The 27,488-nt window shown below is 41.0% G+C and overlaps 1 protein-coding gene across 1 annotated transcript in view; it reads left to right on the top strand.

Moving 5' to 3' along the window:
- Positions 1–358: 358 nt before the first annotated feature.
- Positions 359–27,488, top strand: part of lrp6 (low density lipoprotein receptor-related protein 6) — a 176,269-nt gene continuing 149,139 nt past the window's right edge. The window contains exons 1-2 of the mRNA XM_070900416.1: positions 359–587; positions 4,390–4,783. Of these exons, the coding sequence (XP_070756517.1) occupies positions 533–587; positions 4,390–4,783 (449 nt within the window). The 5' untranslated portion in view covers positions 359–532. The remainder of the gene's footprint in view (positions 588–4,389; positions 4,784–27,488) is intronic.

Raw genomic sequence — 27,488 nt, 5'->3', positions numbered from 1 at the left:
CAGCCACGCACAAAGGATACTTGATGCTCCAGTGTTAAAAAAAAGTAGCGCCGCAGCCCAGGTCAAAGGGTTATGTTGTTCTAAGGCAGAGCACCGCTCCTTGCCGCAAAATAAATCCCGAGCAAGACGAGTTCCAACCCCGGCTGAGGAAATGTAATGAGAAACTGAGGAAAAGAAACACAAGGGTCATATTACATCTCCGGGAGAGGGGGGGGGGGATAGATTAAAAAAAAACCTCTATTATAGAGAGCCTGCCGAAAAGAAAATAGTACGCAGAGAGAGAGGAAAAAAGAAGGCAAAAAAAGGAGGAGGGTGCTAGTGGCGGAGGGAGAGGCGGCGAGTGGTGTGGCGTGCTTGCGCCGACGGTGAGCAGAGATTGAGTGTGAGAGAGAGCGGCCGCACAGCTATGGCTGGGGACAAGGATACTTTGTAGCGCTGCCCAAAGTAACATTGTAACTATGCGTTCCAATGTGGCGCTACGCTGAGCTTTCTTCGACTACCTAGAAGGGGGAAAAAAGAGAAAGGGGGGAAAATGGGTCCCGCCTTGAGGAATTTGCTGTTGTGCAGCGTTTGTTCTCTGATAAGGGGTGAGTAAAAGTTAAAAGATTGGATGGCCCTTTTTCGGCTGAGTGACTGTGTGTGTGTGTGTGAGAGAGAGTGAGTGGCCTTGCGTGTTGCTGTGAGGGGCCCGCAAGGGGAGGGGGGTAAATGTCTCTTTCCTCGCCCCGGGTTTTATGCATTATCGTTTATGTTGGAAGTCAAATGGCTCAATTACAAACTCAACTAAAATGTCGTTCGGCGCTTTCTGCTGTCCTCGTCTGGTGTGTGCGAGAGTCTGCGGCGAGCTGCCATAAAGGCATCTATTTCTGAGTAAGGAGTGCTGCCAGTGCCGTGTGTGTGTGTGGGGAAATGCTTGGCAAAGCAACGCGGGGTGCTCAAAAGGGAGGACTGGAGCTGCTGGAACTTTTTTTTGCAGAAAAAGAAATGGTTTAAGCATCTGCTTGCCATATTGTGGTTATTTACGAAGCATGAAAGAAACACGACCGATCGAAATGTTATCCATGCACCGATGGAACAGACGGACGATCCGATCCGATCGTTGTACTCGAAATGCCAATTGATTATGAGAGCTGTTTGTTTTAATTTGTTTTGCAACAGACTTTTTGTAAGGAAAAATAAAAGAATAGCCCCGGGGCACGAAAATCGCTTGAAATATCTCTGATTAGTTTTAAAACTTTTCTTAGGAAATGTTTCTTTAACGCATTAGATTTTATTCGTAATTTAAAGCAAATGTAAAGAACGTGTGTTCTTTTTTTCAAATCAAATTTCCACCCCTCCCGGGAGTTACAGAATCAGTTTAAAATGTAATTGTTTTAATAAGCGAATTGTTTACACTTCTGTGTTAGTCAAAGTAACGAATATATGTTGACTCTAGCCAAAAGCAACAGGTAGTACTCTGAAGCACATACCATTTAAAAGACTAAGGACAAAAGTAAGAAACGGCTTGTTTCAGAAGATGACAAATAGTTTACTGGGTAATTTGAGTGGAGGTTGTATCTGGTTACTTCATATACCACAGACAAATTACTTTATTAATAGTACAACTCCATATCTCGTATACTCGCATTCCGCATTACAGCTATGAGGATTCCTGACAGGTGGGTACTGGTAAATCTGCAATTGAATTGACAGGATTAGTCTTGCTGGAAGATGAAATAACGTTCATTAAATTTAGTTTACAAAAAAACGATTGGGTATTTTTGAGGTAAGATGTTGTTTAAGTTTCCTACATTATTGAAACAAATAAGTTTCAAAAATATTTTATATTTTTTTAAATCAAATTCAGAAACAGAAGTAATATGCAATGCATTGTAGACCTTGGGGGAAATCCCAAGTCTTGAATTTGAAATACTGTACAAGTTTGTACCTGGTTTTAGTTGCAGACATAGGGATAATAACAGATGTTTAGGCCCCAAAATATTTGGTGAATTTCCCCTCCTCTGTACCTTAATATATTGTCGTTTACACTTAAATGTTATGTGAATTTGATTTAAATTGTTAACTGAGTCACCCGATAAGCTCAAAATTGACTTTTTGTGTAAACACATATTTGTGTAAACATTAAAATGTGATTCTTTTCCATTAACTATTATGCAACTCTTCTATTTAAATTGAATAGGGAGTCTGGCACAAGGACCTGGTTTTACTGCCTTTCATTTTGGATTCCAAACATTTTGGGCTGGTGATTTACAATACATGATATTTTTGATATTTCACAGGCACAGCTTGGTTATTACTTTGAAAATTGATGGGGGAGGGAATTCTGTTGATGTTTACAATCAGATAAGCTGTTCATGCAAAGTCTCTAACCATTGAAGTAACTTGATTTCTGGATGGCTGTTAATAGTAAAGATATGGGGCAGTCTGTGGTGATTACATTGCAGAAATGCTTCTTGACTACTTTTTGTTTTTAGTGGAAGTTATCCTGTTGTGATCCTATGCAGGTTATGTACTCTATATAGCATAATAAACCAAATATTAACTCACTCTGGAATTGTATTATCACACATTGTAGCCATAATCTATTCTGCATCGTTGCTCTAAAGATTTGACCTCCTGAAACCAGTAAAGACAGTGAAAATGGTATTTTAGTAATGAGTAAATTAAGAAATTTACATCAGCTAATGCATTTCACATTTTTGTGAGTTGCTTTCAGACAGCTATAGTCTTGAAATACATTAGTTTGGTAATATTAAATGCATGTTAGATTGCAAGAAATTTTACATTTAATATAAATTTGCAAAGAATACATTTTGGCAACTATTGGTAGAAACCATCACAATTACACTACAGTTCAGCTTTGTTTAAAAATGGAATTTTACACACTGCTCCTTTTTAATAACACCATTACCTTGTTAAAAACAAAATTGTTTACAGCACTGAAACATTGAAAGCAAGAAGACTGTTTCACCTCAACTGGAATCAATTGGACAAAAATATAATGTGAAGTACAATTTAGATAAATCATAATTCCAGTTATAATAGGGCTTTGTTGTGTTGTATTAATCAAATATGTCATTGTATGTGCAGAAATAGGAGAAAGATCTTAATTCATTCCAGTGTTGGAAACTTGTAAACTGCTGTATGCATTTGATCTAACAATGATGAAAGGAGGGATGTAAATGAGGTTTGGGTATTTATTTCTGCAAACTACTCCAATCAGTTATCCAAGAAGAACAGTTTGTCATGATTTAAAAAAAAAACTTCGCCCAAGAACTCAGGAAATCACCAAAGTGGAAGTGTAGACTTTCATTCCTGTATGCTTGTGAATAAAAGCCATGGTCTCATAATATTTTATAGCATTTGAAATATTCTGCTTAGAACCACAAAGGTGCATAGATCAGAATGCTGCCTGTACAAACATCTTGATAGTTTGGAAATCTCTGGCTTAACTTTATTTCAAGCAAAAATTTCTGGTTTCCACTTCACATGCTGTATGTAAAGATTTGTGCAGAAATGCATGGGTGCAGTCACAGATCACTGGACTCCATTTTGAGAATTCTGTTAAAAATTTTGCAAGATGTAATTTACTACAGGGCCTTAGTGAGGCCTCACCTGGAATATCGTGTTAGTTTTGGTCTCCTAATTTAAGGAAGGACGTTCTTGCTATTGAGGGAGTGCAGCGAAGGTTCACCAGACTGATTCCAGGGATGGCTGGACTGTCATATGAGGAAAGACTGGATCAACTGGGCCTTTATTCACTGGAGTTTAGAAGGATGAGAGGGGATCTCATAGAAACATATAAGATTCTGACGGGACCAGACAGGTTAGATGCGGGAAGAATGTTCCCAATGTTGGGGAAGTCCAGAACCAGGGGACATAGTCTTAGGATAAGGGGTAGGCCATTTAGGACTGAGATGAGGAGAAACTTCTTCACTCAGAGAGTTGTTAACCTATGGAATTCCCTGCCGCAGAGAGTTGTTGATGCCAGTTCATTGGATATATTCAAGAGGGAGTTAGATATGGCCCTTACGGCTAAGGGGATCAAGGGGTATGGAGAGAAAGCAGGAAAGGGTTACTGAGGTAATGATCAGCCATGATCTTATTGAATGGCGGTGCAGGCTCGAAGGGCCGAATGGCCTACTCCTGCATCTATTTTCTATGTTTACACAAAAAATATAGCATTGTCTTTTTTCCAGGTCTCTCAAACATTGTGCCTGTTAACTTTATATTTACTACAGAATGCATGTATGATTGAGAGATTGATGAATTGCTTGACGTAATAAGATTTTGTGGCATAGTTATTGTGTTAGTGATCTGTTCTCCTTTGCATAACAGATTGCTGCTTTACTAACTGTTTTCAATAACTTTATTTCTTCTTGTACATAGGTGCACCACTGTTGTTATTTGCAAATCGACGAGACTTGAGGTTGGTGGATGCTGCTGGTGGCAAGACTAATGCCACGGTTGTTGTTGCTGGTTTAGAAGATGCTGCTGCTGTGGATTTTATATTTTCAGAGGACCTTGTATATTGGACTGATGTGAGCGAAGAAGCGATCAAACTGATTTTTCTAAACCAGACAGGGAACACTCAGAATGTGGTGATATCGGGGCTTGTATCACCTGATGGACTAGCTTGTGATTGGCTGGGGAAAAAGTTGTATTGGACAGACTCGGAAACTAATCGGATTGAAGTTGCTAATTTAGATGGATCATTGCGGAAAGTATTATTTTGGCAAGACCTGGACCAGCCCAGGGCAATCACATTGGATCCAGCAAGGGGGTGAGTGCAATTTGTTTTAATTAACATTCTGCCTACAGAGCAATGGTTTGAATTCAGAGATTTTTTGAAGCAGGAAATGGAAAGTGACAGTTACTCTGTGCTGTTTCTGGATTTGTACTTTTTATTTTTTTAAGTGGTTCTCTTGCTCTTTCCGAAAATACATACGTTTGGTTTATATTCCGAACTTTGGCAATACTGTGGTAATTTCATTAGAATGATGAAGAAACTCAAGTATTTTCGCTGTCTGTCAAATTTCAATAAAATTCATATCGCAAACTTTTTTTGGACACTTTATTAATGTAGAGGACAAAAGAAATGTATTTTGTAAAATGTAATAGTATCATAGTATTTTAAAAAAATATCTGGATGAATCCATTTATAACATTTTCTCAGATTCTGCCTAATGTAAACTCTCTTCAATTTGATGTACCGTTGCAAGTTTCTCAAATGATTGTAATTGTACAAGACCATTGGTTACAGTAGAAGGGAAATCGACATTTAGATAATTGACAAGACAGTATTAAAACTGTTCATAACTTGGGGGTTGGGGACTGTTTCAAGTTCTGCTGCCTATTCTTTGACAATGCAGCTATTCAACTGGTTAAGAAATGTGCTATAGTAGTCCAGATGACTTGCCTCCACTCCCCCCTCCCCAACACTTTTTCTTCCTCGGCAGGAATCAGGTATGAGGAGTGTGTATAGGTAGAAGGGTCTTGAGACATTTTGTATCCAGAGAGTATAAAATTACAAGCAAGACGCCAGCGCTGAATGTTTACTAATGCCAAATAAATGGCGAGAACAATGTAGCATTATTAAATCCCAGTATGAGTCTCCCATTACATTTTGTAGCTCAACTGAAATCCAATTTGGAGGTGGGAGTGTACATTTTTAACTCATGACTGATCAGAATGAATTCACAGCACTTGTTAGAGTTGGGAATTTTCTGCAAACAAGTTAATGTGGTGTAAAGGAGGCTAATGGAAGACAGAGTCATTTAATCTACATAAGGATTCATTGATTTTGTCCATAATGCTTAGGTGTTGTTTCTTCTTTGGGCAAAGAAACCAATAACAAATTGTCTGGCATAAATATTATTACCTTCAAAAGTCTGAGTTGCTCCTTTTTACAGCATTTCTTTTGTTGCAGTCAGTTGAATCAATTTGAACAATTACATGATGAACTTTATCCTGAATTGTTTTTTTATTTTGGATATATTCAAAAAATGCTGGCCAAAAGATGTATCTCAATCCCTGTTTTACCATTTGCTTAATTAATTTTAAATCTTATTTTAGGAAATCAATGGAAACTGTGTAGTTATGCTGCTACTCTCTAGCACTATTTCTAAGCATTCTGCTATCCAGATCTAGAGGAAGTATTTGTGTATATAAATAAAGGGGAGATCTTTTAAAACCTCAGTTTACATTTTCCATGACCTAGCATGTCTCATTTTCAGTTGTTCGATCCATATAAGTGGGATGGATTCTCGTTATTCTGAAATATGAGGCAAGGATCTGCCAGTAATCCAAAGTATGTAGGTTTGTATTGCTGGCAGCTCCTTGTCTCATAGCTTTTGCAGTCAGAATTTGACATTTCTTCGAATGCTGACTATCCAATTGCTTGCTTCATCTGCTGATGCAAAGCAGTTCTTGGATGGCGGTTACTTTTCTTAAAAATTGAAGCAATAGCAACGACAAGGCTCTTTCATTTGGTAGCCCTGTTATGGATATATAATTTATGATGATCAAATAATAGAGCACCAATAAGGCAGAAACTATGCAAAAACAAATTGTTTTACTCATATCATGCATGATCCAAAATACTTCCCAGAGTTACTATAGGCAAAGTTGCATTTAAGTCAATGTACTTTAATGTGCTACTATACTACCTGTGTAACACTCAAATTCATCCATCACCAGTACGCCTGTAACCACCTATATTTCACTCTGTTATATAACCCAAAAGGTGCTCTCGAGGCACAATTTGAGTTTGGGAAGACAGAATCTGCAATTATACTGTTGAATGTTTTTTTTCAGTTCAAGTGAGCATGATACCAACATATTGTTTACCAACTATGACACATGACTCAAATCTTAGTGACAGCATTGCTCCCGTAGGAGTTAATGATTAGGTTGATCAAACCTTCAAACTTGGAGTCGTCTGCAGTGTATTTGTTGCAGAACCTACATATAACAACAAAAGGGATATTGTTTCCTTAAAGGAAGTAGTATGCCTTAATTCCATTGCTGGTAGAACCACTGATGCTGTGATTCAACCACTAAAAATCTGATTTAACCACAGAACTTTGTTAATGCTTTTAAGATTTTTTCCTCTTTCAATTCTTGCAATCATTAAGGGCACTGAGACCAAGTGTAATGACCCACATTGTCTGGTTGCAATCAGCTAAATTAACCCCAAACAGAGATTGAACCTGAGAACTCGATAAACTCTAAATTCAGCCACACTAAGACCCACTTGTGTACACCCCTGTCCTCTCTGACATACATTGGCTTCCTGTCCTCCAATGCAATACATTAAAAATCCTCAATCTTTTCTTCCAATCCCTGCACAGACTAATCCCCTCCCTATCTCTGAACCCCCTCCAATCTAATCTCCCCTCCTGCATTCTTGGTCCTCTGATTCTGGCCTTTTGTGCACCCACTCAATGTACCATTGGTCATACAACCTACAGACTCCATGGGCCCATTCTCATAAATTCCCACACTAAACCCCTCCACCTCTCGACTTCTATCTCCACTTTTAGGGCCCAAAATTGCCCAGGAGTTGCTCCGTTTTTTTGGAGCAACTTAATTTTTCTGGAGTATCTTAAAAATCCCTATTTTGCGCATTCAATTTGTGCCAGTGTAAGTGAGTTACGATTTTTTTAGTTTCGTTTCATTTTGTTCAAAAGGGGACGTTACCAGCCACCTACACCCGGTTTGGCCATTTAAGCCACTTTGGACAGCTAATAGTTGCTCCAAACTAACTTAGGCCAGCGTATGTGGCCGCATAGAAAACCCTTGCGGAGAGTTAAGAAATCAGCGCGGGTAGATACTTAATGACTTGACTAAAGAATGTGAATAGGATCAAACAGCTATAAAGGACTGACAAACTTTGCAAAGTTAATTTACTATACAACAGAAGCATTCATGGAAGCTTAAACTACAAAAATAAAAGAAGTAAAGAGACAAAATATACTTAACTAATTTTTTTCAAAATATCCAAATAAAAAATAGAAGTACCTCCTCGTAATTCTTATGTTCTTATTGTAGGAAAGTATTTTCATCAACAGGGTTAAGGAAAATCTTGAGTAAGCTCATTAAAATTACTGGCTACACAGTTATCACCCCCCCCCCCCCCCCCCCCCCAATGCCGAATCAAAACCCTCCCCCTGGGATCAACCCCCCCCCCCCAATCAGACTTTTGAGATGGATTTCAAAATAGACAATTCTACCTGAACCGTTGCATGGCAATGTCCTCAAGTCTTCAAGTTGTGTGTAGAATATAAGGCAGGCAGCCAACAAAAGAACCAAGTGCTTTAGAAGAAGGCAGGCTTCGCTTGTTGCTGTGCGGCAGGCCACTCGGCCCGGGATAGGGGCGGGATGCATCGGGTCCCACACTGCAGCACGCATCATCGTCATTGGCAGGAGCTACTGCGCATGCGCGAACGCTCTAATGCGCATGCGGACAGCTGCTGGCACTCTTTCACATGCAGGGCCCTAGCTCTGCCCCCCAATGGAATCGCCACATCGCGCCAAGCCCCGGGAAAGTCAACAGAGCGGCCAGAATCCGGGGACATCTTTTTGGCGCCGTTTTGAGTCTAGGAAGTCGGCGCATCTCGCGGGAGTGCGCTGAAAAAACGGGTGGGCCAAATTTGGGCCCATAAAAGCTTCCTCAAAACCCATCTTTCCAATCAAGTTTTTGGTCGCTTCTAACTCGCTCAGCTTGATATTCTTTCCTTTTATCTATTTCCCTGTTCCTGACATACAGCACCATGGGTTTTTATCTATGTCAAAGGCACCATATGAATGCAAATTGTTCCTGATCTCGATCTGTTTGGTTCAACACTACAACATGGGTCCATTTAGCCACTGAACTGTTGGGGGCATTTTAAACAAAATGCACATGCACATAATTGAAGAAACAAATAGAAAAGCACCTTATTTACACAACTGCTGAAACAGTTAGCAAATGTCTGCTAGAACTCAGTGAGGCAAGCATGCATGGACATCAGAATGCATTCACCGATCCACTGGAATCAGTCACGCTCCCATTATCGCTGCAAAGTATATGCCTCTTGGACCATTCGGCCAATGGTAATTTTAAACTTTGTTCAGATTTTTCTCTTCTCCATTGTACCTTAAAGAATTTTTTAAAGGTGAAAGATGCAGTTTTGCACTCTGTCCTCTTTCCCTCTCCCTCCCACCAACCGTACTGCTGAAAGGATATTGATCGGAAACCATAACTCTGAGTCATACAAAGATGGACTCAATTAATGAAATGTACTCATATCTATATCTATATTCTCTATCTCTATCTCTATCTCTCAGAATATTAATGTTTACATGGCTGTTGAATATCAGGACTACCATGTAAGTTTAAAAATGATTCTTGTTTCAGGAGAGTGGTTTCTGTGCACGGCTTTCCTTTTTTTTTACATTTACTAACGGGTGTTGGTCTCTGTGGGCTGGCTCCGATGCAGACCACTTCAGTGTGCAATGCATATAATAGACTTTCTGTGGTTTGCTTTGCTGCAGTGGAAGCCCTAATCCAGGACTAGATTTGTGCTATAAAATACCATCAGTTTCCCCCCCCCCCCCCCCCAACTCCAGTTGTTTATGCTATTGTTGATGGAAGAAGAACTGCACATTTGCACTTGGCTGCAGTTTTTCTATCCTTGGGATGTGGGCAATATGGCAAGCAGTACTACTGTACCATTTCCTCTACTGCAAATTCAATCCTCAATCTCTGGTCATTCCACTGTTCGAATCAGCCAGAATGATAACGCTTTAGTAAGCCGAACAAATTTCATTCCTGTACAGGTACAACATCTCAAATCCGGCTGTCTGAAAATCATAATTGTCCGTAAACCAGATATTTTTGAGAGAATCCCATTTGATATTCAGTAAAATAAAATCCGGAAATTTTGTCCAAAAACTGGCGGGCCAGAGTAGTTATCGGCTTTGTCGCTATGTTTTAAATGACGTGATTGGTCCGAGCCTTGCCGAATGACCCTTGACCCGACCCGACCCGACCCGACTCACGCCACCATTAGTACTTTGTCTGTCTCGGTAGCATCTGTAAGCTCTTGATTTTCTTGTCCGAAATCCAGAAAAATCCAAAAATCAGTATGGTCTCGGATCAGAGGTTGCTGGATTTGAGATGTTGTACCTGTACTGCACAAAATCTCAGTTTTTGCATGCAATCTCTCTCTATCTATATAAACCCTGAAATGCTCATTTGCCTTCTCAATGGCTGTTTTTAACTGTCATGATAAAGATTTATGTATCTGCACACCTTTGTTGTCTATTTAATAGAGAAATGTACCATTAAAAATATATTTTCATTCTTTGATCCTAAAATGTACAGCCACATTTTGGTTATTAATCTGCACCTGCCCATTCTTCTAGCCTGTTTATGTCCTCCTGTGGTCTCCTGCATTCTTCACAGCTGTTTGCTCTTCCTCAGAATTTCACATCAAACTTTGATGGCCACTCCTTTGTGGAATTTCAGATTCTTTTTGAATGCATTTTTATTTGGTACATCTAGGGATCTAAATTTATAAAACAAAGATGGAAATGTCCGCATATTTGTATTCATCCTGTGTCTTGTTGGCCCAGGAATTGGCTGAATTGCTAATAGCAATAATGAGCTTGCCACCCTAATCTTTGGTAACTTTCTTCCCTCTCCCTCTGACTTTTGTTGGGCTACACTTGGTGCTAGGAAAGAAAGACTTGCATGTCTATCGTACCTTTCACGATCTCCGGACATCCCAAAGCGTTTTGAAGTGTAGGTATTGTTGTAATGTAGAAAACGTGGCAGCCAATTTCCGCACAGCAAGCTCCCACAAACAGCAATATGATAACCAAATGTCCAGTTTTTGGGTGTTGGTTGAGGGATAAATATTGGCCAGGGCATCGGGGAAAACTCCCCTGCTCCTCTTCAAAATAGTGCCATGGGATCTTTTATGCCCACCTCGGGTCAGATGAGGCCTCGGTTTAACGTTTCATCCGAAAGACTGTACCTTCGACAGTCCTGCATTCCTTCAGTACTGCACTGGAGTGTCAGCCTAAATTTTGCGCTCAAGTCCCTGGAGTGGGACTTCATCTTGCAACCTTTAGACTCAGCCGCGAGTGCTAACGCTGAGCTGTGACTAACACCAGTTTGTGTAGTTACAGTGCAGAGCAATGAGAAAGCTTAATTTGGTGTAGTGGACTGGTCAGCAACCTTCCTCCTTGTACACACTGGTACTGCAATCATATTGATTCTTCACACGGCCTGCTAGCTGTGGTGGAGTTCACCAGTGCTCTGGGTTGTCCCAACTCAGCAGATGGATAATGTTGAAAGCATACTTCACAATATCCCTCTGGTATGTTTCCCAAGTGACCATTCTTCCTGTGGCGGTCTAAACCGAGTGTCGGGAGGTTATTTGACAATCCTGGGAACCACAACTGAGCCTGATTCTCTCCCAATGCCCACGTGCATGCACTTTTTGGCGGAGCCAATGGATAGCTATCAGGTGTGGGAACCATGGCTGACTTCTCCTCACCCCTTCTTGCCTAGCCCATGAGCGTTAAGCTAATACTGCACCGCAACTGCTACCACAACTGAGATCAGATAATCAATGTAGACTGAGAATTCAACGTGAGACCTTCTGATCTGTATACCTTAATTGTACATCAGGTGTGAGGAGTTCATACAATTGTTTTAATGATCCTAAGTAGAGTTTGTGTAGTTGCAGTACAGAGCAACGAGATACGTTCATTCGGTGTAGGGGACACATCAACAACCTTCCTCGTAAACCATACCAGTGTTTCCAATCATGTTGATTCTTCACACGGCCAGCTACCTGTGATGGCGTTCACCAGTGCTTTGAGTGGGTATTCCCAACTCAACAGATGGATAATGTAGTAGGCATTCCTCGCAATACACTTGGTCACCAGCTTCTTACCATTGTTTCAGGGAAGCAGCCGCTGTAGAGTTGATCAGATAGTCCACAGTGGGGCATCAAATGGTGCTGACATTTTGTCAAGCAAGTAACCAGTGCTGTGCAGAAGATATTTAGCAAAATGCTTCTGCAAGAAAGTCTCATTAGTGCTGTTCATCATCAGTGTTCAACATGCTAAGTAGCTTGATCTTGGTGGAAGGGGAGAATATGTCCACTACAACAGACACATTTCCATCCATCCTGCTACCCGCTGACATTCTTTGGCCTTAGATTTGAACAATGGCCACTTGGGTTAGGTTCTGGAGGGCAGCCAAAACCATTTTGAAAACCATATACCTTAGTTACTGCCTTGAGGAAGGGAGAGGCAAAATCTTGGGCAGTGATCTTTGTCAATGACTTGAGTGCAGTCTGTTGCTTTAATTTCAAAATGTTTTGGGTATAGTGATGTTTTTGGTTAGATTGCTAGAATTGTGAAAGTAGCCCACTCTCCAGAATGTTGGATTTCTGTTCTTCCTCCTAAATGGAAGGATATGCAGCAGAAGATACTCCATTGTGCAGTTTGGCTATGAACTGTTGAAAGCCTGCCATCTGAGGCAAATGGGTCAGAGATAAGTCCTGAGATCTGAAATGTACAATTTTCTAATTGGGTGCCAATGGCCCAAGCTGCGTAGTATCACTAGAAGTTACATAAATCAGTAGAGTGGTCCATTGATTTGAAGAAACTTGATGTGTTTTCCAGTAGTTTTCTACTCGTATGCAATATATTGAACAGTTTTGATATATTTAAAAAACAATCCTATGAAACCCTTTGTGGCTTATCCTATGGATCTGGGACAGGCTAACATTAGAGGGAAATTTCCTATTTGGAGTACGATACCTTCAGATGCAGTTTAAATTTGTTTGACTTGAGTGACTATTCCTTTATAGCATGGTTTAGCACAAAGGAAATATTAGCCTGTACGTCATTTGTTTCTGAAATATAGGTTATTGTTTCAATATGTTCAATTCTCTCAAAATTGGTGCTGGTTTTGGAGGCGAAAATCAGTCACAGTTTTTGCTCTTGGAAGGAGGGCCGTCATTTCCATCCAGGGAGCTAATGAGGTCAAGAAGAAAAATGGTGACCCATTCTAGGCTGGTTTGAGTGGCATTCAGGAGGTCTGAGAGTATGTTACTTACTCGGCCTCTCCACTCCAAGCGCTGTGAGCAGAGTTAAAATAAAATACAAATACTGTATCTGTTTCTAACAATGTCTAAAACTGAGCAGTGGTTCTCTGTTGAGCTTATTGTCCCAGGTTTCCTCATGCTCCAGTTATGAGGTTGTTTTACAGAGGCACCGCTTTCAATCAGGCTGATGCTAGAACTTGTTCTAATAGGATCTATACACAACAAACTAGACAGACAATAGTTATGGTGTGGTATTGATAGATTTGAGATTTTTTTAATTTAAATAATTAAAGGTGTGTTAGAAGTAAATGATCGAGTGGGAGGATTCTGTCTTAAACTAGGTCAATTAAACCAGGATGGTTTGTTAATACCCTCTAAATCCCAAGAATATGTTGCCACTGTTAACTGAAGCACTTCACTTAGTTTGTGACCTTTCCATCTTAGGGAAAAGTTAGTGTGTTTGATGTTGTCTATTATGACAGTCATATGGATAATTGGACACCTGTAAGAGTTTGCCTTATTACAAAGGAGTTCAGACCCTGAGACTTACTGAAGATTACCCCAACGAGATCAAATTTGAGCCAACTCTAACTTCATCGCACTTGCCATGCTCAAATAAAAAAACCTATGGGTTGACACGATAATCACAATAATTGTTAACTTATACATACAATCACCCACGAGCGGTCAGGTCGTGTTGATTGTAGTTCCTCTGGGTTTGTTTTGACCAGATCGTCCATCTTCTGACTGCAGTACCAAGGGATGATTACTCTTTGCTTATTCTGTTTGACCTCTTGCTGAGTCATTCATGTTTGGTGCCTTATCATGTAAGGTGGGGAGGGAGCTAGCTGTCTTTATGCAGCATCTGATATGCACACTAGTCAAGCTCAAATAAAAAGAAATGCATACTGTTTAAACTGGGCGTCTTTGTTTAGTCCACATTTGTGGAGTCTCCTGCTGAGCATGAATTATAGACCATTGATATCTTGGTATAACCAGGATTCAAATGGAGAATATTGTGCATTACTGTTCGAGTTCAATGAAAAGATTCCGGAATTGCCAGTGTAAACAAACTCTGACATATAATCAGTCACTAATGGAGGTTCACATTACATGCAAGGTTGGATTTCATTTTTGTAATTAAAAAAAAAAATCTGGTATAACCATGTTTCCAAACATGAATGTATTCTATGATATTGAGTACAGTCTAATCTTCCAAATTCAAAATCGCTTAATTCCAATTATCTGACCTAATTTAAATGTTTTAAGCACTAACTTTCCACTTTCCTTAGAGTGCTCAATTCAAATTACTGGATAGTTCAAAAAAAGTATACTACAAAAAGAATGCCTGAATGACAATAATAGACTATTATCCAAAGTGTTTTCACTTCAGTTGTGATTTTAGTTTCTCAATATTTTTAAAATATTTATCAAATTTGTTTGGTCCAGAATTATGCGGTGTAATTTAAATAGGTGTTTTTCATTTTCTTTGTCGCTAACACTGTTGAGACAGAAGAACACGCTTGTATCAAGTTCTGTGAAAACAGTCAATTCCTGATAAAGTAACATTTAGAAACTTGCGTAGCTACAGATAGTTTGGTACCGCAGAGTGGCTTACTTTAGCATTTTAAACGGAACTTTCTTTGCTCAGATCCCTCTGCTCCCCATCACTTTTATCTCCTTCTGTCTTTTGGTTGTATCTCCTGTTGAGAGCCTCTAGCACCTTTTTCTAAAAGTAGATTCGTCGTGCCAAATGGCCTACTCCAGCTCCTATTTCTTATGTTCTTCATAATTATGGCTCCCTCGCTTCTGTCCCAACTGACAACTCAGCAGAATGTGGAAATCATACCTGGGATGTCCTGCTTAGTATGGCTCTCAGTACCATACTGGGCAGTACATTTACCAGAGGGCCATTTTAAAAATTAAAATGTATTTCTCTACTTGATCACTAGTGCAGGAGGTTTTCTTGGTGGGGGAAAGTAGCTGGGCACAGAATTTGATTTCCATATACAACAGCAAGCGACGTGGTGAAGATAAAAGAGAACGAATGATTTCTCCATAGCAATTGATGGCTGCTCTCAGTAAATGGAAAGCATCGACTTTGAAATCTGCGAGCATGAAATAGTGCTAGTGATTGCATGTCAGAAATGTCCTTTGTATGAAATATTGTTTCTTGCTTTCTTGATCCGCATGTCATTTGTTATTGTATGATGATGAATCCACTCTAGCCAATCCTCTTGACCTTGCTGTATACCCAGTGATGAGCACTGTACATAGCCTGCCATGGTTGTCTGTCTACCTCATACGATCGATTCAGCCCCGTCCATCATCAGCTTGGTCAGACCAGGATGTTGCAGCTGAAGTTTTTGCAGAGGTGATTTCACTCTTGAGTGAACCTTGTAGAGCAAACATTCTGTTCTTCAAAATTTTGGGCTCAACATGGTACGGTGTATATCCCTGGTGTAATTCTGTAATAAGCTCACATTGTGCATCTCCATGTTACTGCGGACAACATTGAAAGGGCATTTTGGGTCTGCAGTGTCTTTCTCTGCTTCGGTTGCTGGGAAAAGCACGGCAAACCATGCCAAACTTTCAGTAGAAAGAGATCACTGAAGTCACTTTTGGCATGGCAAAAATTTTGTGAACAGTGAGGTATTGTAATAAAGTTGTGCACGGATGCAAGTTGGGGCATAACAGCAAGAACTGATTGTTTGTTTGTTTGTTTGTTTATGAAATTAATGAATGGATTAGGAGTTTCTCATTTTGAACTCTACATGTGGTACATTTATAGAGGCAGGAAGTTCTGTCTTCGAGGAGGAAAGAAAATGCTCTGGTATTCCAATTGCCATAGTTGGCAGCCATGTCCACTCTGAAATCAACTCTATTCGAGGAATTAAGTTGAAGTTGACTTGTGGTCTGGTTCTGTTTAAACTGTTTCCTTTGAAACTGCACCATGTGCAAACAACTGCTTGAGCTGTAGCAAAGTGGTTTGAGCTATTCTTGTGATCATCTGAGGGAGCGAGTCAGACATTTTGAGTGGTTTGTAGCGAGGTGGGAGCCATCCCCACCCCCCCCCCCCCCCCCCCCCCCACACACACACCACACCACACCACACCACACCCACCCCCACACACACACACACCCCCCACACACCACCACCCCCCCCCCCCCCCCACACACACCACCCCACACTTTGTAGCGAGCTGGCTAATCTCTTGCATTCCGCATCACACTCCCAACAAGCGGGCTAGATTAAATTTTGAATGTGTTCTCAGTCCAAATTGTCTTTTGGCAAACAGCAAGAATCCTATTATTTTTGTGTGTATTTTTCTGTTGTGTAAATATACCTTTGTCAAAGCAAGAGTGAGGAAGCACCAAGCCCACTGATTGTCAGCAAATTGGTTTGTGTGCTAATATGGCTCACGCACTGCAAATTATTCTAGTTCTCACTTTTAAAATGTGTTTTTCAGTGTTTATATTTGCTTGGAAATGCAGTCTATGACAGAACTTTGTATTTTCTGTACTAAATTTAAAATACAAACCATAGTACTTTATTTTTAAATTGCAAAAAACATATTAATAGGTAAATAGAAATTCTAACTCATTTTTAAATCTTTTATTCAAATATTTTCATGACTCAAAAATTGAGACTGAGCAAATCAGAATGATAAAGGGAAAATGTGATATGTCAGCAATTCCCAACTGTTTTCAACCAATGAACTGCTAAACCATATACATCAACTGAGCCCTAGAGCTTTAACAAGTTAATGAATAGCGGGTGGTAAGGAGCTACAACAGACCTCAGTGTCCTTTGGTTCAGGATGGGAATATTAGTTCGAGATCCCTCTCTGTGGGTTCAATTTTCCCCAAAGCATTTTTTTCGCGTACTTGAATTGTTAAGCCCGATTTTTTTTGGGGGGGCCCTAGTACGCCAAAAAAAAAGTGTTGAAGAGATCCAACGGGGAAACTTACATTTTGGTGTGGCCTAACCTGAGGGGGGGTGGAGCCTTGATTGGCGGCAAAAAGATCGGGCTGCCATGGTAACCAGGGACACAATACGAGCTGAGGCTGCAAAGTGAAGCATACAGCCACCTTGCAACACATTAAAAGAATTGAAAAACACATAGCACCACCTTACCTGCAACCCTGCCCAAAGGCTATCCTGTCCTCCCTCCCTCTCTTTCTCTGTCTTTTTTTTTTCTCTGTCTGTCTCTCTCTGTCTCTCTGTCTATGTGTGTCTCTCTCTCTCTCTTCTTTTTCTCTCTTTTTCTTTTTCTCTCTCTCTTCTCCCCCTCCCCTCCCCCCGTCCGTCTCTCTCTCTCGCTATCTCCACTCTCTGTATGTCTGTGTCTCTCTCTCGCTCTCTCGCTCTTCCCCCCCCCCCCCCCCTGCGCCACTTTCCATAACTCTAGGGAAGGTTTTTCAGGACAGGCCACATATGCTGATCTAATCAGAACTGGAGTAACTCCCAGCCAGCCAAGCTTCCCTAAATGGCCAGAATTGGCATAGGTGGCTGGTTACGCCACCTTTGGCTGAAAAAAAAACTGACTTAAAAAATTCGCAACTAACTGAGTTACACTGGTGCAAATTGATTGGGGAAACTGGGGATTTTTAAATTAGGCCAGAAAAAGCAGCCTGCTCCAAAAAAAACGGCGCAAATGCTGGGGAAAATTGAGCCCCTTATCACTATCCATTAACGTCTGGAAGTGCATGTGTATAGGTACTGGATTAGGATGGGATCAGGTTCGGCAGCGATTTCTCCGCCGCCCACCCTACCAACACGCACTGCCTCGGCTCACGTGACGAGTGATCACTTGCATGAGGTGCCAGAAAGTGAACCCCACCCAACAAGAAGTTGAGCTTGTGCTCTGTACTCTTGGTGAAGGCTCTGACTCAGTCTTGTCTAGGAGTCTGACAATCGTGGGTTCAAGTCCCACCCCACAGACTTGAATACTTGATCCAGACTGACACTTAAGTACACTACTGAGGAAGCACTGCCGTGTCCGAAGTGTTGCCCTTTGGATGAGGTGTTGGGCCAGAATTTACGGTGTCATCCTTCTGAAAGGCCCTGCACTTTCAGGTTTCCGTATGTGCGAAAACCCTGAACCTGTGAGCTATCAAAATACGCCTTGACAGTTGTACTGAACCAAAAGTAAAATCGGTTTTGCTGGCGCAGAGTTGGGTTATTTGCCCAACAACTGTCCAGCAAGTGCCCACAAGACTCTTGCACCTCAAAAGCAGGCAAAGGGCCTGCTTTCATCAGCATAAGGGGTATTATAAATTTTAAATTTAACACTTCAAAATAAAAAATGATGCGCACACACTTCAAATTAGTTTATGCAAATAGCTTAAAATGTTTAAAAAAACATTGTTTTAAATACATTTTTATTGCATGTGGTGCAATGAAGGAATTTTTAATTAAATTTGAAAATCAGAACATTTATATTTATTAGAATTGTGTAAATTGTTTAATTATTTGGGGATTCCATTGCATGTCATTAGATGATTCCATTCGGAAACGACTGCAATGGGATCCTCCTTTGTGATTGAAGGACCTAGTCCACGTGATCACAAGCATGCTTCCGAACAGCCTGCGTCTCTAGGATCTGTGGCTCTTTACGCAGGTGTACGCCCGGAGTCCCGAGACCCGAACTCTCCGTAGCTTGGGAACCTGGAAGTGGTATGCCTCTGGCTGCAAATTCAAGGCCGTTAAATCAAGGTCCTGTATGTCCTTTTTGCAGATGGAAGAAAATAAATCTTGTGGCACTATTTGAAGAGGAGCAGGGCAGTTCTTCCAGTGTCCTGGCCAGAAATCAGATTATCTGGTCATTTATTTCAATTATTGTTTGTGGAACCTTGCTGTGTGCAGATTGGTTGCTGTGTTTCCCTACATTACAGCAGTGACTGTAACATGTTCCTGATCAACTTGAATGTTGATAAATGACCATTGTGTAATGGTGTGAGATGTGGTGGACATAGATTTGCAGCGGTTTTGGAAAGTCTGGATTTTGGTTGTTCTAATGAGTAAAGATGCAAGGAGCAGTTGACTTTGCTCAAAATATTTCTTGCCCTTTTGGCTGTAAAATGGGATGTGGAAAGCTATAAAAAGACACTAAAATTAGCTTACCATTAAAAACATAATTTGTGCTTGTAATTCCTGTACAAACTGGCTCAAATTACACCAAGTTTTAGCCTGAATCAAAAATCTGAAGCATTGTTGATATGACCAGTGATGCAGGCTTCCATCAGAATAGTAATACCTACGTTGCAAAGTGTTTCATCCAATGAGTTACCGTTCAGAGCATAATGTAGCCAAAGGTGTTGTGTATTACTGTTTCCACAGGTCATCAAGATGTACAAATTTGAAACTAGTTGAAGCAGAGTCCATCAGTTCTTTGGAACAGGAATTAGAAGTTGGTTGAGAAAGGAATGGTAAAAGGTATGGGAAGTGAGCAAGGGAGTCAAATTACACCGTGGCTCAGATGAAGAAAAATACTGGTGCAGGCCTGATGGGCCAAATGACCCGTTCCACACACTAACATTCTATGGTATAACATAGCTTAGATTGGCCACCGAGGTGATCTATATAACTGAGTTCTCTTGGAAATCTCAAAAGGACAGAAGGTCATTTTCAGGAATTCACTTATCTTTAACGAGAAGCTACAGTGGCATAACCATTAACTCAAATTCTGGAATCATAGACATGCCATGAAATTCAATATACTGCAACAAGGAATTCTACATCAGTTGACCATCTGGCAAAGAATCGATTGTGCTGGTATGTAAGCTATATTGCTCAGGTGATAAAACCTACATGAAAGTGTGACTTGATGCATCAAGTTTTATGTTATGAGTCCTGGTCAGTGATGAAATATAATCAATATTTCCCACAAGTGAGGCTGACTGGATAATTCAAAGCAAACGTGTATAACTTACACAGCTCTGGAGTAGCGATATCTGATCTAATTTGCTGCAGGAAGCAATGTTTGCTCATCTCGCTTTTGATATGATTCCAAATTAAAATCTTTTTGATTTGGTATCATGTCTTTGAAAATATATTTTCACCTTCCTGAATATACTTTTTAAAAAAAACAGAACACGGAAATCATTTTCTTTCTCACACTCGCAGCTTTTTCAAAAAAAAAGCCCATTTGCAATTGCATTCTTAAAATTCGAACAGTTTGTGAATTGCTTGTGGGATGATGTATATGCAAATTTTGGATAATCAAGTAATTAAAAAAAATTATATATGCATTTAAATAAAATATAAAATTTAAATAATCTTACTAGGTTTGAACACTCCAAATTACACTAAACCAGGGGTGGCCAATTATTTGGGCTGGAGGATCACTTACCAAATTTTGGTGAGCTGTTAAGGGCCACACACCAATGTTCCCATGTGTGTGGCCACATGGTCCTGTACCAATCCCGAAGTCCCGCGCACAGGCCAATCAACTGTGCCTGCCGCTGGAAGAAATATTGCACAGTAAATTTAAAGGGACAGCGCATAAGCACTTAAGAAATAGGAGCAGGCCATACAACCCCTCAAGCCTGCTCCGCCATTCAATAAGACCATGACTGATCTCCGACCTCAACTCCACTTTTCTTTGGAGACGTGTTGAGATTTAAAAACTCGCTGCAAGTTTTAAAATAAGTTCTAACTAAACAATCTTCTAACTGATTCGATTGTCAATTCTGAGTCACACTGCCAATGGTGTTATTTTATATATTTAAAGTATTTATATTATTGTGCGTTTATCTGGACCACTTGCACAGATTTATAGAAACTGAACCCACAAACTGTGAATAACTCACCTTTCACATTGCAGTGACCGAGCAGAAACTGAGGTGTTGGGTGTGATAATGTCACGTTGATGCACTGAACCGTAGAGTCGATGTGCCTGCCTCTGTTTTAACTATTTTTGTGCTTTATGTAATGTGCCCTACCTGACTTTCCAACGTGCCGTTTGCCGTAGTTGCAGTAGGACACAAAACCCCACATACTTTTTGTGGGGCTGGCTCATTCCTGTCTGGAATTGCCTTATATTAGGTGAATTTAATCCAGATTGATGCATTTATGGTTAGTTTTGCTGCTCCATTTTTATAAGCTTTTAGTAGCTGCATTTTCCCTGTTTGCATCACATAACATTGAAAACATAACTGAAATACTTTCTGTTTGCTTTAGCTTAAAATATAATAGAGGCTGGCTTAAGGAGGTGGATGCTTTAATTTGGAAATGTTTGTAGAATTTGCCATTGTTTAGATTTTACCATACATCATCTGAAGTATTTGTCTAATTGCATTCCTGCGAAAGCTGGCAGACTGGGTGCAATACAATAATGGGTGTATCTGTTGCTCTCTATATGGCCTAAAGACAGGTTGGAGAGTGCAGTCCAATGTTAATGGAATTAGTACCCTCCAGTCCAATTGGGGAAAACAGGAAGAAACTACTTTTAGAAGATTGAAATTTATTTCAGACACTAGAATTCCACAGGTTTATAGATTGGAATGGCTAGGTTGGTATGTGTCATTCAGTAAAATCCTCTTTTGAAACGCTCAAAATGAAGGCTGCAGAATTACTAGACACAAGGACCAATATGCTCTTGCTAATCTTACGTGGTTGAGGCACTCAGTGCCACCTCATTCACTGGTTTTAGGCAGTGGTGCTCTGATTTTCCTGAAATGTGAATAGGCATGAATTTGCCTGTGCATACACTGTGGTACTTTGAGATTCAGAGGAAACCAAATGCTGAGTGTAGTGGTCTTGGTATTTGATCTATTCATTGGTGTGACAGTATCAGCCCAAGGGGGTGGGGTGGGGGGGAGGGTGTAGGAATCAGACTCTGTAAATATGGATGTTTCTATATGCATTTTGCTCTATACATTGAGGAAACTGATTGTGAAGTGTCCTCACCCTGCAGTATATAGGTTGCAGTTCCACCAATGGGAATGACTGCCTGAATAGTGAGAAACTACAGCATTGAGCATCAACAAAACATTATAATTTTGTGCCATGAAATTGTGTATTCCTCACTTGGATCTGTACTTTCCTTTCCTACACTAATAGATCATTACCTCACATATTTACTCGCATCAGTAACCCCGTAGAACTGTGGAGACAGAATAAGCATTATGGGAATGTTTCATGTGAACAGAACGGACCATTTTTCTGTAGCAAAACATCATGGACCGTCCTTCCTTTTAATAATTTTCTAATCCAGTTCGTGTGTACATTTGCTATGGATTTTTAAAAAAGTGAAGGATTGTAATGAGGTACAGTTGACTATTGAGTTTAGCACCTGTGTTGTAAATGTAGAGTTCAATCAAAGCCATGCTTTCTCTGTGACACTAAGTGATAAATGCACTTTATTTTGCAGTCAACCTTAAGTCTGTCCATCGAACATGAAATATAGCTGTTAATGTGTTCTCTCAGCCACAGGTTCTGATATTACTGGCAAGTTGAGGATCATGTGGTTTTACATTCCAGTGCAAAACCATTTCCTTTGGGAAGTTGAAATGTGGTATTCAGGAATTGGAAATGAAGGAATTGCACTCTAGTTAGCCTTCCCCAGAGTATAGCTCCATATACACTGTCCTAACAGTATGCCTTGATTTCTCCCACTTTGGAACTCCCTGTACTGCAGCAGTGTGAATTGTTCCACTTCTCGTAATATCTGACCTTTTGGCCTTAAATTACACTGTGTTGAATTATGAACGATTCGATGCTGTGACTTGCACCTTCTAGAATTTGGATTGAGACTGCTGCAAAGTTTAATTTAAAAAAGGATCCTTACAGCCAGAAGAGAGAGAATTTCATCCCAGTGGTACAGGGCACATTTAACCCGAGTCCCAGGGAGGGGAAAGGATGGTGTGCTGATCACAGCACAACAGAATATTTCCAGTTTCTCTTGTGTTCGTGGATCAGTACGTGGTTTTACTGTGGACCAGTGAATTAACTTCTATGCCAACTGCTGGTCCAGTTGTCTAGTGGCTCTATAGCTTTAATTTTGACCTCTAATCATATAATAAGTTTGACCAAAGAGAAAAATAACAGATGACCGAGAGTTATCTCTTTCGGCTTCTGCATACGGTTTTGATATAGTGGGATTAAACATTTCCATGCAGATGTGAAATTTTTTGAAATGTTCAGAAATAATTTTCAGGTTTGCCTTGTGTTTTAAGATTAATAAAAGTACCAAATATTAACAAGTTCAGTTTGCATAGGGAGTTGTGCAATTGTCATTTCTTAGTCCATTGTGCAATTCTTCTCCAGGGAACATGCACAGTACTTGCTAAATCATGATCAGATTGTTACAAAGACCTGAAAAGTATCCGATTTGCTGAAAATACCTGATTGAAGAGACAACTTAAAGCTGGCCAGAATGCGATGAGATGTATAGATTTCATCATGTTATTGGGAAAAGCAGAATGTGATGGTAATTTTTATATTACTTGTATTTGTGGGCATTGGATTAACAGTAGCTTGTCAGTGAGTTCGATAATTGCAAAGTATCCTTGTTCTACTGTTCTAACACTAGGATCTGTTGGCCTGGATTTATTTTGGGTAAATCTGGATTCGTATTCTGAATGGATCAGATTTCTGCAGTTGGAGTTGGAGGGGGAAGGAAAAGTGATGCTCACTTTTATTTTATTGCAATAAATGTTTCATTAATACATACAGTTTGGGATGAAGCTTTGCAGTGAGTTGACTTGAATGTACAGGTTGAACCTCCCCTATCTAGAACCCTCGGGACCTGGCCCGTTCTGGGTAAGGGATTTTTCTGGACGAGGGATGGTCACGTAAAATTGGATAGTACAGGTACTGAGCAAGGGGATATCTGGGTAGGGAGTGCGACAGAGAGATCATGGGGGGGAGGGGGGGGCTGGTGTATTGCGGGGTCAGGCCAGCGATTGCTGGGGTTGGCAGTGAGGAAGGACTTCAATTTGTTCATGTCGGAGTTCTGGGCATGCGCCATCCGGTGGCGGGAATGGTTCTGGATGAGGGGTGGTTCTGGATAAGGGAGGTTCAACCTGTATAATGAAAATAAAATGAATCTTGTTCTATCCATGTGCATTCAACTTGAAAGATCCTAATGTTCAGAACTCCCACTCTGATATGATGTGCTACTTACACTACAATACAGATTTTTATGCCATAAGTTTAGTATAAAGACAATAAATGTACAAATGCACATCAGCTCCCTCCTTTCCTGAAGCTGCTGACTTATCCTGGGCTGTGGTTCTGTGAGTAGGCAGTCACGTGGTATCTCTGCTTCATTGTCAGCTGACACGGTGACTGTTGACAAACTGTTCAACAGGGTGGAGCAGCACAACTAAATTGAATCCTGTCCTCACTGAATGAATGTACATACCTACACACGTTGACGGCGATCAGACCTGACTGATTTTTGCATCCCACATCCCCAGCAAGCTCCAGGAGATGTTGCCTTACCCAATTGAGATTAACTAACTCATCACATGTATGGCATTTCTCTACATTAAACTATGACCATCCAGAAAGACCATAACCTGCATTGCTCAGGCAGTGTATTTACCCACTGAGTCAGTAGTGGAGTCCAGATTCCAGCTGTGCATCAATGTTGACATTTCTTCTGGTGCTGTTAATAACCACAATGTAAATGCACGAATCCTATATTCGGTGGTGATACTAATTTGCACTGTCTGCTGCACTCTTCCCACCACTGAGATTGTTGCAGAGACTTGAAAATGTGGTTGTGTTCTTCATTCAGAACTGAATGTAGTTGACGAGTATCCATTTGTCCAGGAAACTGACCCGTGGATTTCACTGTCCTACTAACTGTGCTCATTGGATAAAACCATTTTGTCTACTCCTGTGGCACTGAAATTGGTACCAGTATAGCACTGGCACCAATGGTTTAAATGTAGCATCTCACAAGATCTCATGACGCAATCTTTTGAATTTCATGTATTTATACTTGGGATACCTCCAAATAACTTGGGGGAACTGAAAAAATAAGTTTATTCTGATTGTTTTTGCCCTCAGTAAAGTGCCGTATGGCATTTTTCTACATTAAAGGCACTATATAAATGCAGATTGTTGAATTTACAAAAGTTACATGAAAAAATGTAAATATTTGGTTTAGCTTTAAAAGCTACAACAAATTGCACCCAAATATTAGTAAGCTGAGGTATAATGCTGTTCTTGATTCATTGGAACTGAAGCTTTAATATGCCCCTTTTTTGGTCGCTCTGGGACCTTGCTGTGCGCAGATTGGCTACTGTTTTTGCCTACATAAGTGACTATACTTCTAAAGTATTTTATTGGTTGTGGAATGCCTTGGGACATTAATATTGTGTGTGTGTGTGTTGTGTAGGTGGAGTATTCTCTTCCCTCTTCTTCCCCCCCCCCCCCCCCCCCCTAACTCCCATCCTGCCCTTTAGCTGAAAAATGGATACCTTAATAGCTCAGTGTCTGCACCTGTAATAAAGCCTCATTAATATCCTGTTGACAGTGAAATGCTGAGGGGGGGGGGGGGATAAACACAGAAAATGTTGGAAATACTCAGCCGGTCAGGCTGCATCTGTGAAGAGAAAAACAGAGTTAACATTTCAGGTCAATGACCTTTCGTCAGAACTGGAAAAAGTTAGAGATGCAACCGGTTTTATGCAAGTGCAGGGAAAGGGGAGAGGGAAGGGAAGATCTGTGATAGGATGGAAGACAGGAGAGATTAAATGACAGTAGGTATGATGGTGCAAGGCAAAAGGAGATGGTAATGGACAAGTGAAGAAACAAAAGATGGGTCTAGAGGAGGTGTATATGGGAATAGCAGAATCATCTGCAGTCTGGAAAAAATGGGGGCAGAGGTTATGATCTGTAATTATTGAATTCGATGTTGAGTCCAGAAGGCTGTAAAATGCCCAATCAAAAGATGAGGCGCTGTTCCTCGAGCTTGCGTTGAGCTTTGTTGGAACAGTGTAGCAGGCCGAGGTCAGACTGGAGCGGACAATTAAAGTGACAGGCGACCGGAAGCTCGGGGTCACGGTTGGGGAATGAACGGAGGTGTTCCGCAAAGCGGTTACCCAATGTAGAGGAGACCACGTGACGAGCGAACACAGTATACTATATTGAAAGAAGTACAAGTAAATTGCTGTTTCACCTGGAAGGTGTCTTTGGGGCCCTGGATGGTGGAAAGAGAGGAGGTAAAAGGGCAGATATTACATTTTCTGCGCTTGAACAGGAAGGTGCCGCAAGAAGGGGAGGGGGTGCTGGGGGTGCTTGAGGAGTGGACCAGGGTGTCACGGAGGGAATGGTCCCTTTTGAATGCTGGGAGGGGAGGGGAAGATGTGTTTGGTGGTGGGATCATGCTGGAGGTGGCGGAAATGCCGGTGGATGATTCGTTGAATGTGGAGGCTAGTGGGGTGAAAAGAGAGCACAAGGAGAACCCTATCATGGTTCTGGGAGGGAAGGGAAGGGGTGAGAGCAGAAGTGCGGGAAATGGAACGGACACAGTTGAGGGCCCTGTCCACCATGGTTAAGAATAATTTAAGGAACTGGGAAAGAGAGATGGTTTGGGAGGTAAGGTAGTTGGGGTAGAGCACTGAGTAATGAAGGCATAAGGAAAGGTTGTTACTAGTTGGGAGGGAGTACTGTGGGTAGTGAATATTTAGGGGAATAGAGTAGTGAATAATCAAGTTCAGTGGTTTGGGGCAGCGGAAGTTCAGTTGAGGGGCGGGGGGGGCGGTGAGCAATTGTGGACGGAGTACTTAGTATTTGGGAGAAAGATAGTGGGAATGGGCATAATATATAGTTGAGGATAGCTGGTGAATACTGGGAGTGAGTGCAGCTGAGGGGAAAGCGAGATGTTGGGAAGGTGCGTAGTAGGTATTTGAGGGTCAATCAGTAGCTGGGGTGGAAGTGAATAGTTTGGAAATGGGAGTGGGTGCTGGGGAGACAACAGGTACCTGAGGTAGTAGTGGGCATTGGGGGGGTAGTGGGTATTGGAGAATGGGGGAGTTGGTGGAGACAGAGTGTACAATGGGTTACAGGAACGCAGAGAAAATGTGGCTAAAGCCGACGACGGCAGCCACAGAGGAGCGGAGAGGGGGAGGGCTGAAGTGGGTTAAAATAAATAAATACACAGGAGCACAGTAGGAATGAGGATAAAGGGAATACGCCACGAGATAGAAATAAATAAATACATACATACATACATAGATATGGAGTAGAGGAGAGATGGTGACAGATGCTGAAGCAGAGAACCAAAGAGGCATAGGACAGGAAATGGAGAGGCAGTTCAAGGAAAGAGGCAGCCACAGAAGAGAGTGAGGTGGCCAATAGGAGCAGAGAGAGTCAGTCACACAGCAATCGCAAGCAGAGTTAAGTTAGAAATATGA

The sequence above is a fragment of the Pristiophorus japonicus genome, chromosome 15 (assembly GCF_044704955.1).
Source record: "Pristiophorus japonicus isolate sPriJap1 chromosome 15, sPriJap1.hap1, whole genome shotgun sequence".
Taxonomy (NCBI): domain Eukaryota; kingdom Metazoa; phylum Chordata; class Chondrichthyes; family Pristiophoridae; genus Pristiophorus; species Pristiophorus japonicus.
Note: the sequence above shows the minus strand (reverse complement) of the source record. Positions and strands in the feature narration are given on the sequence as shown.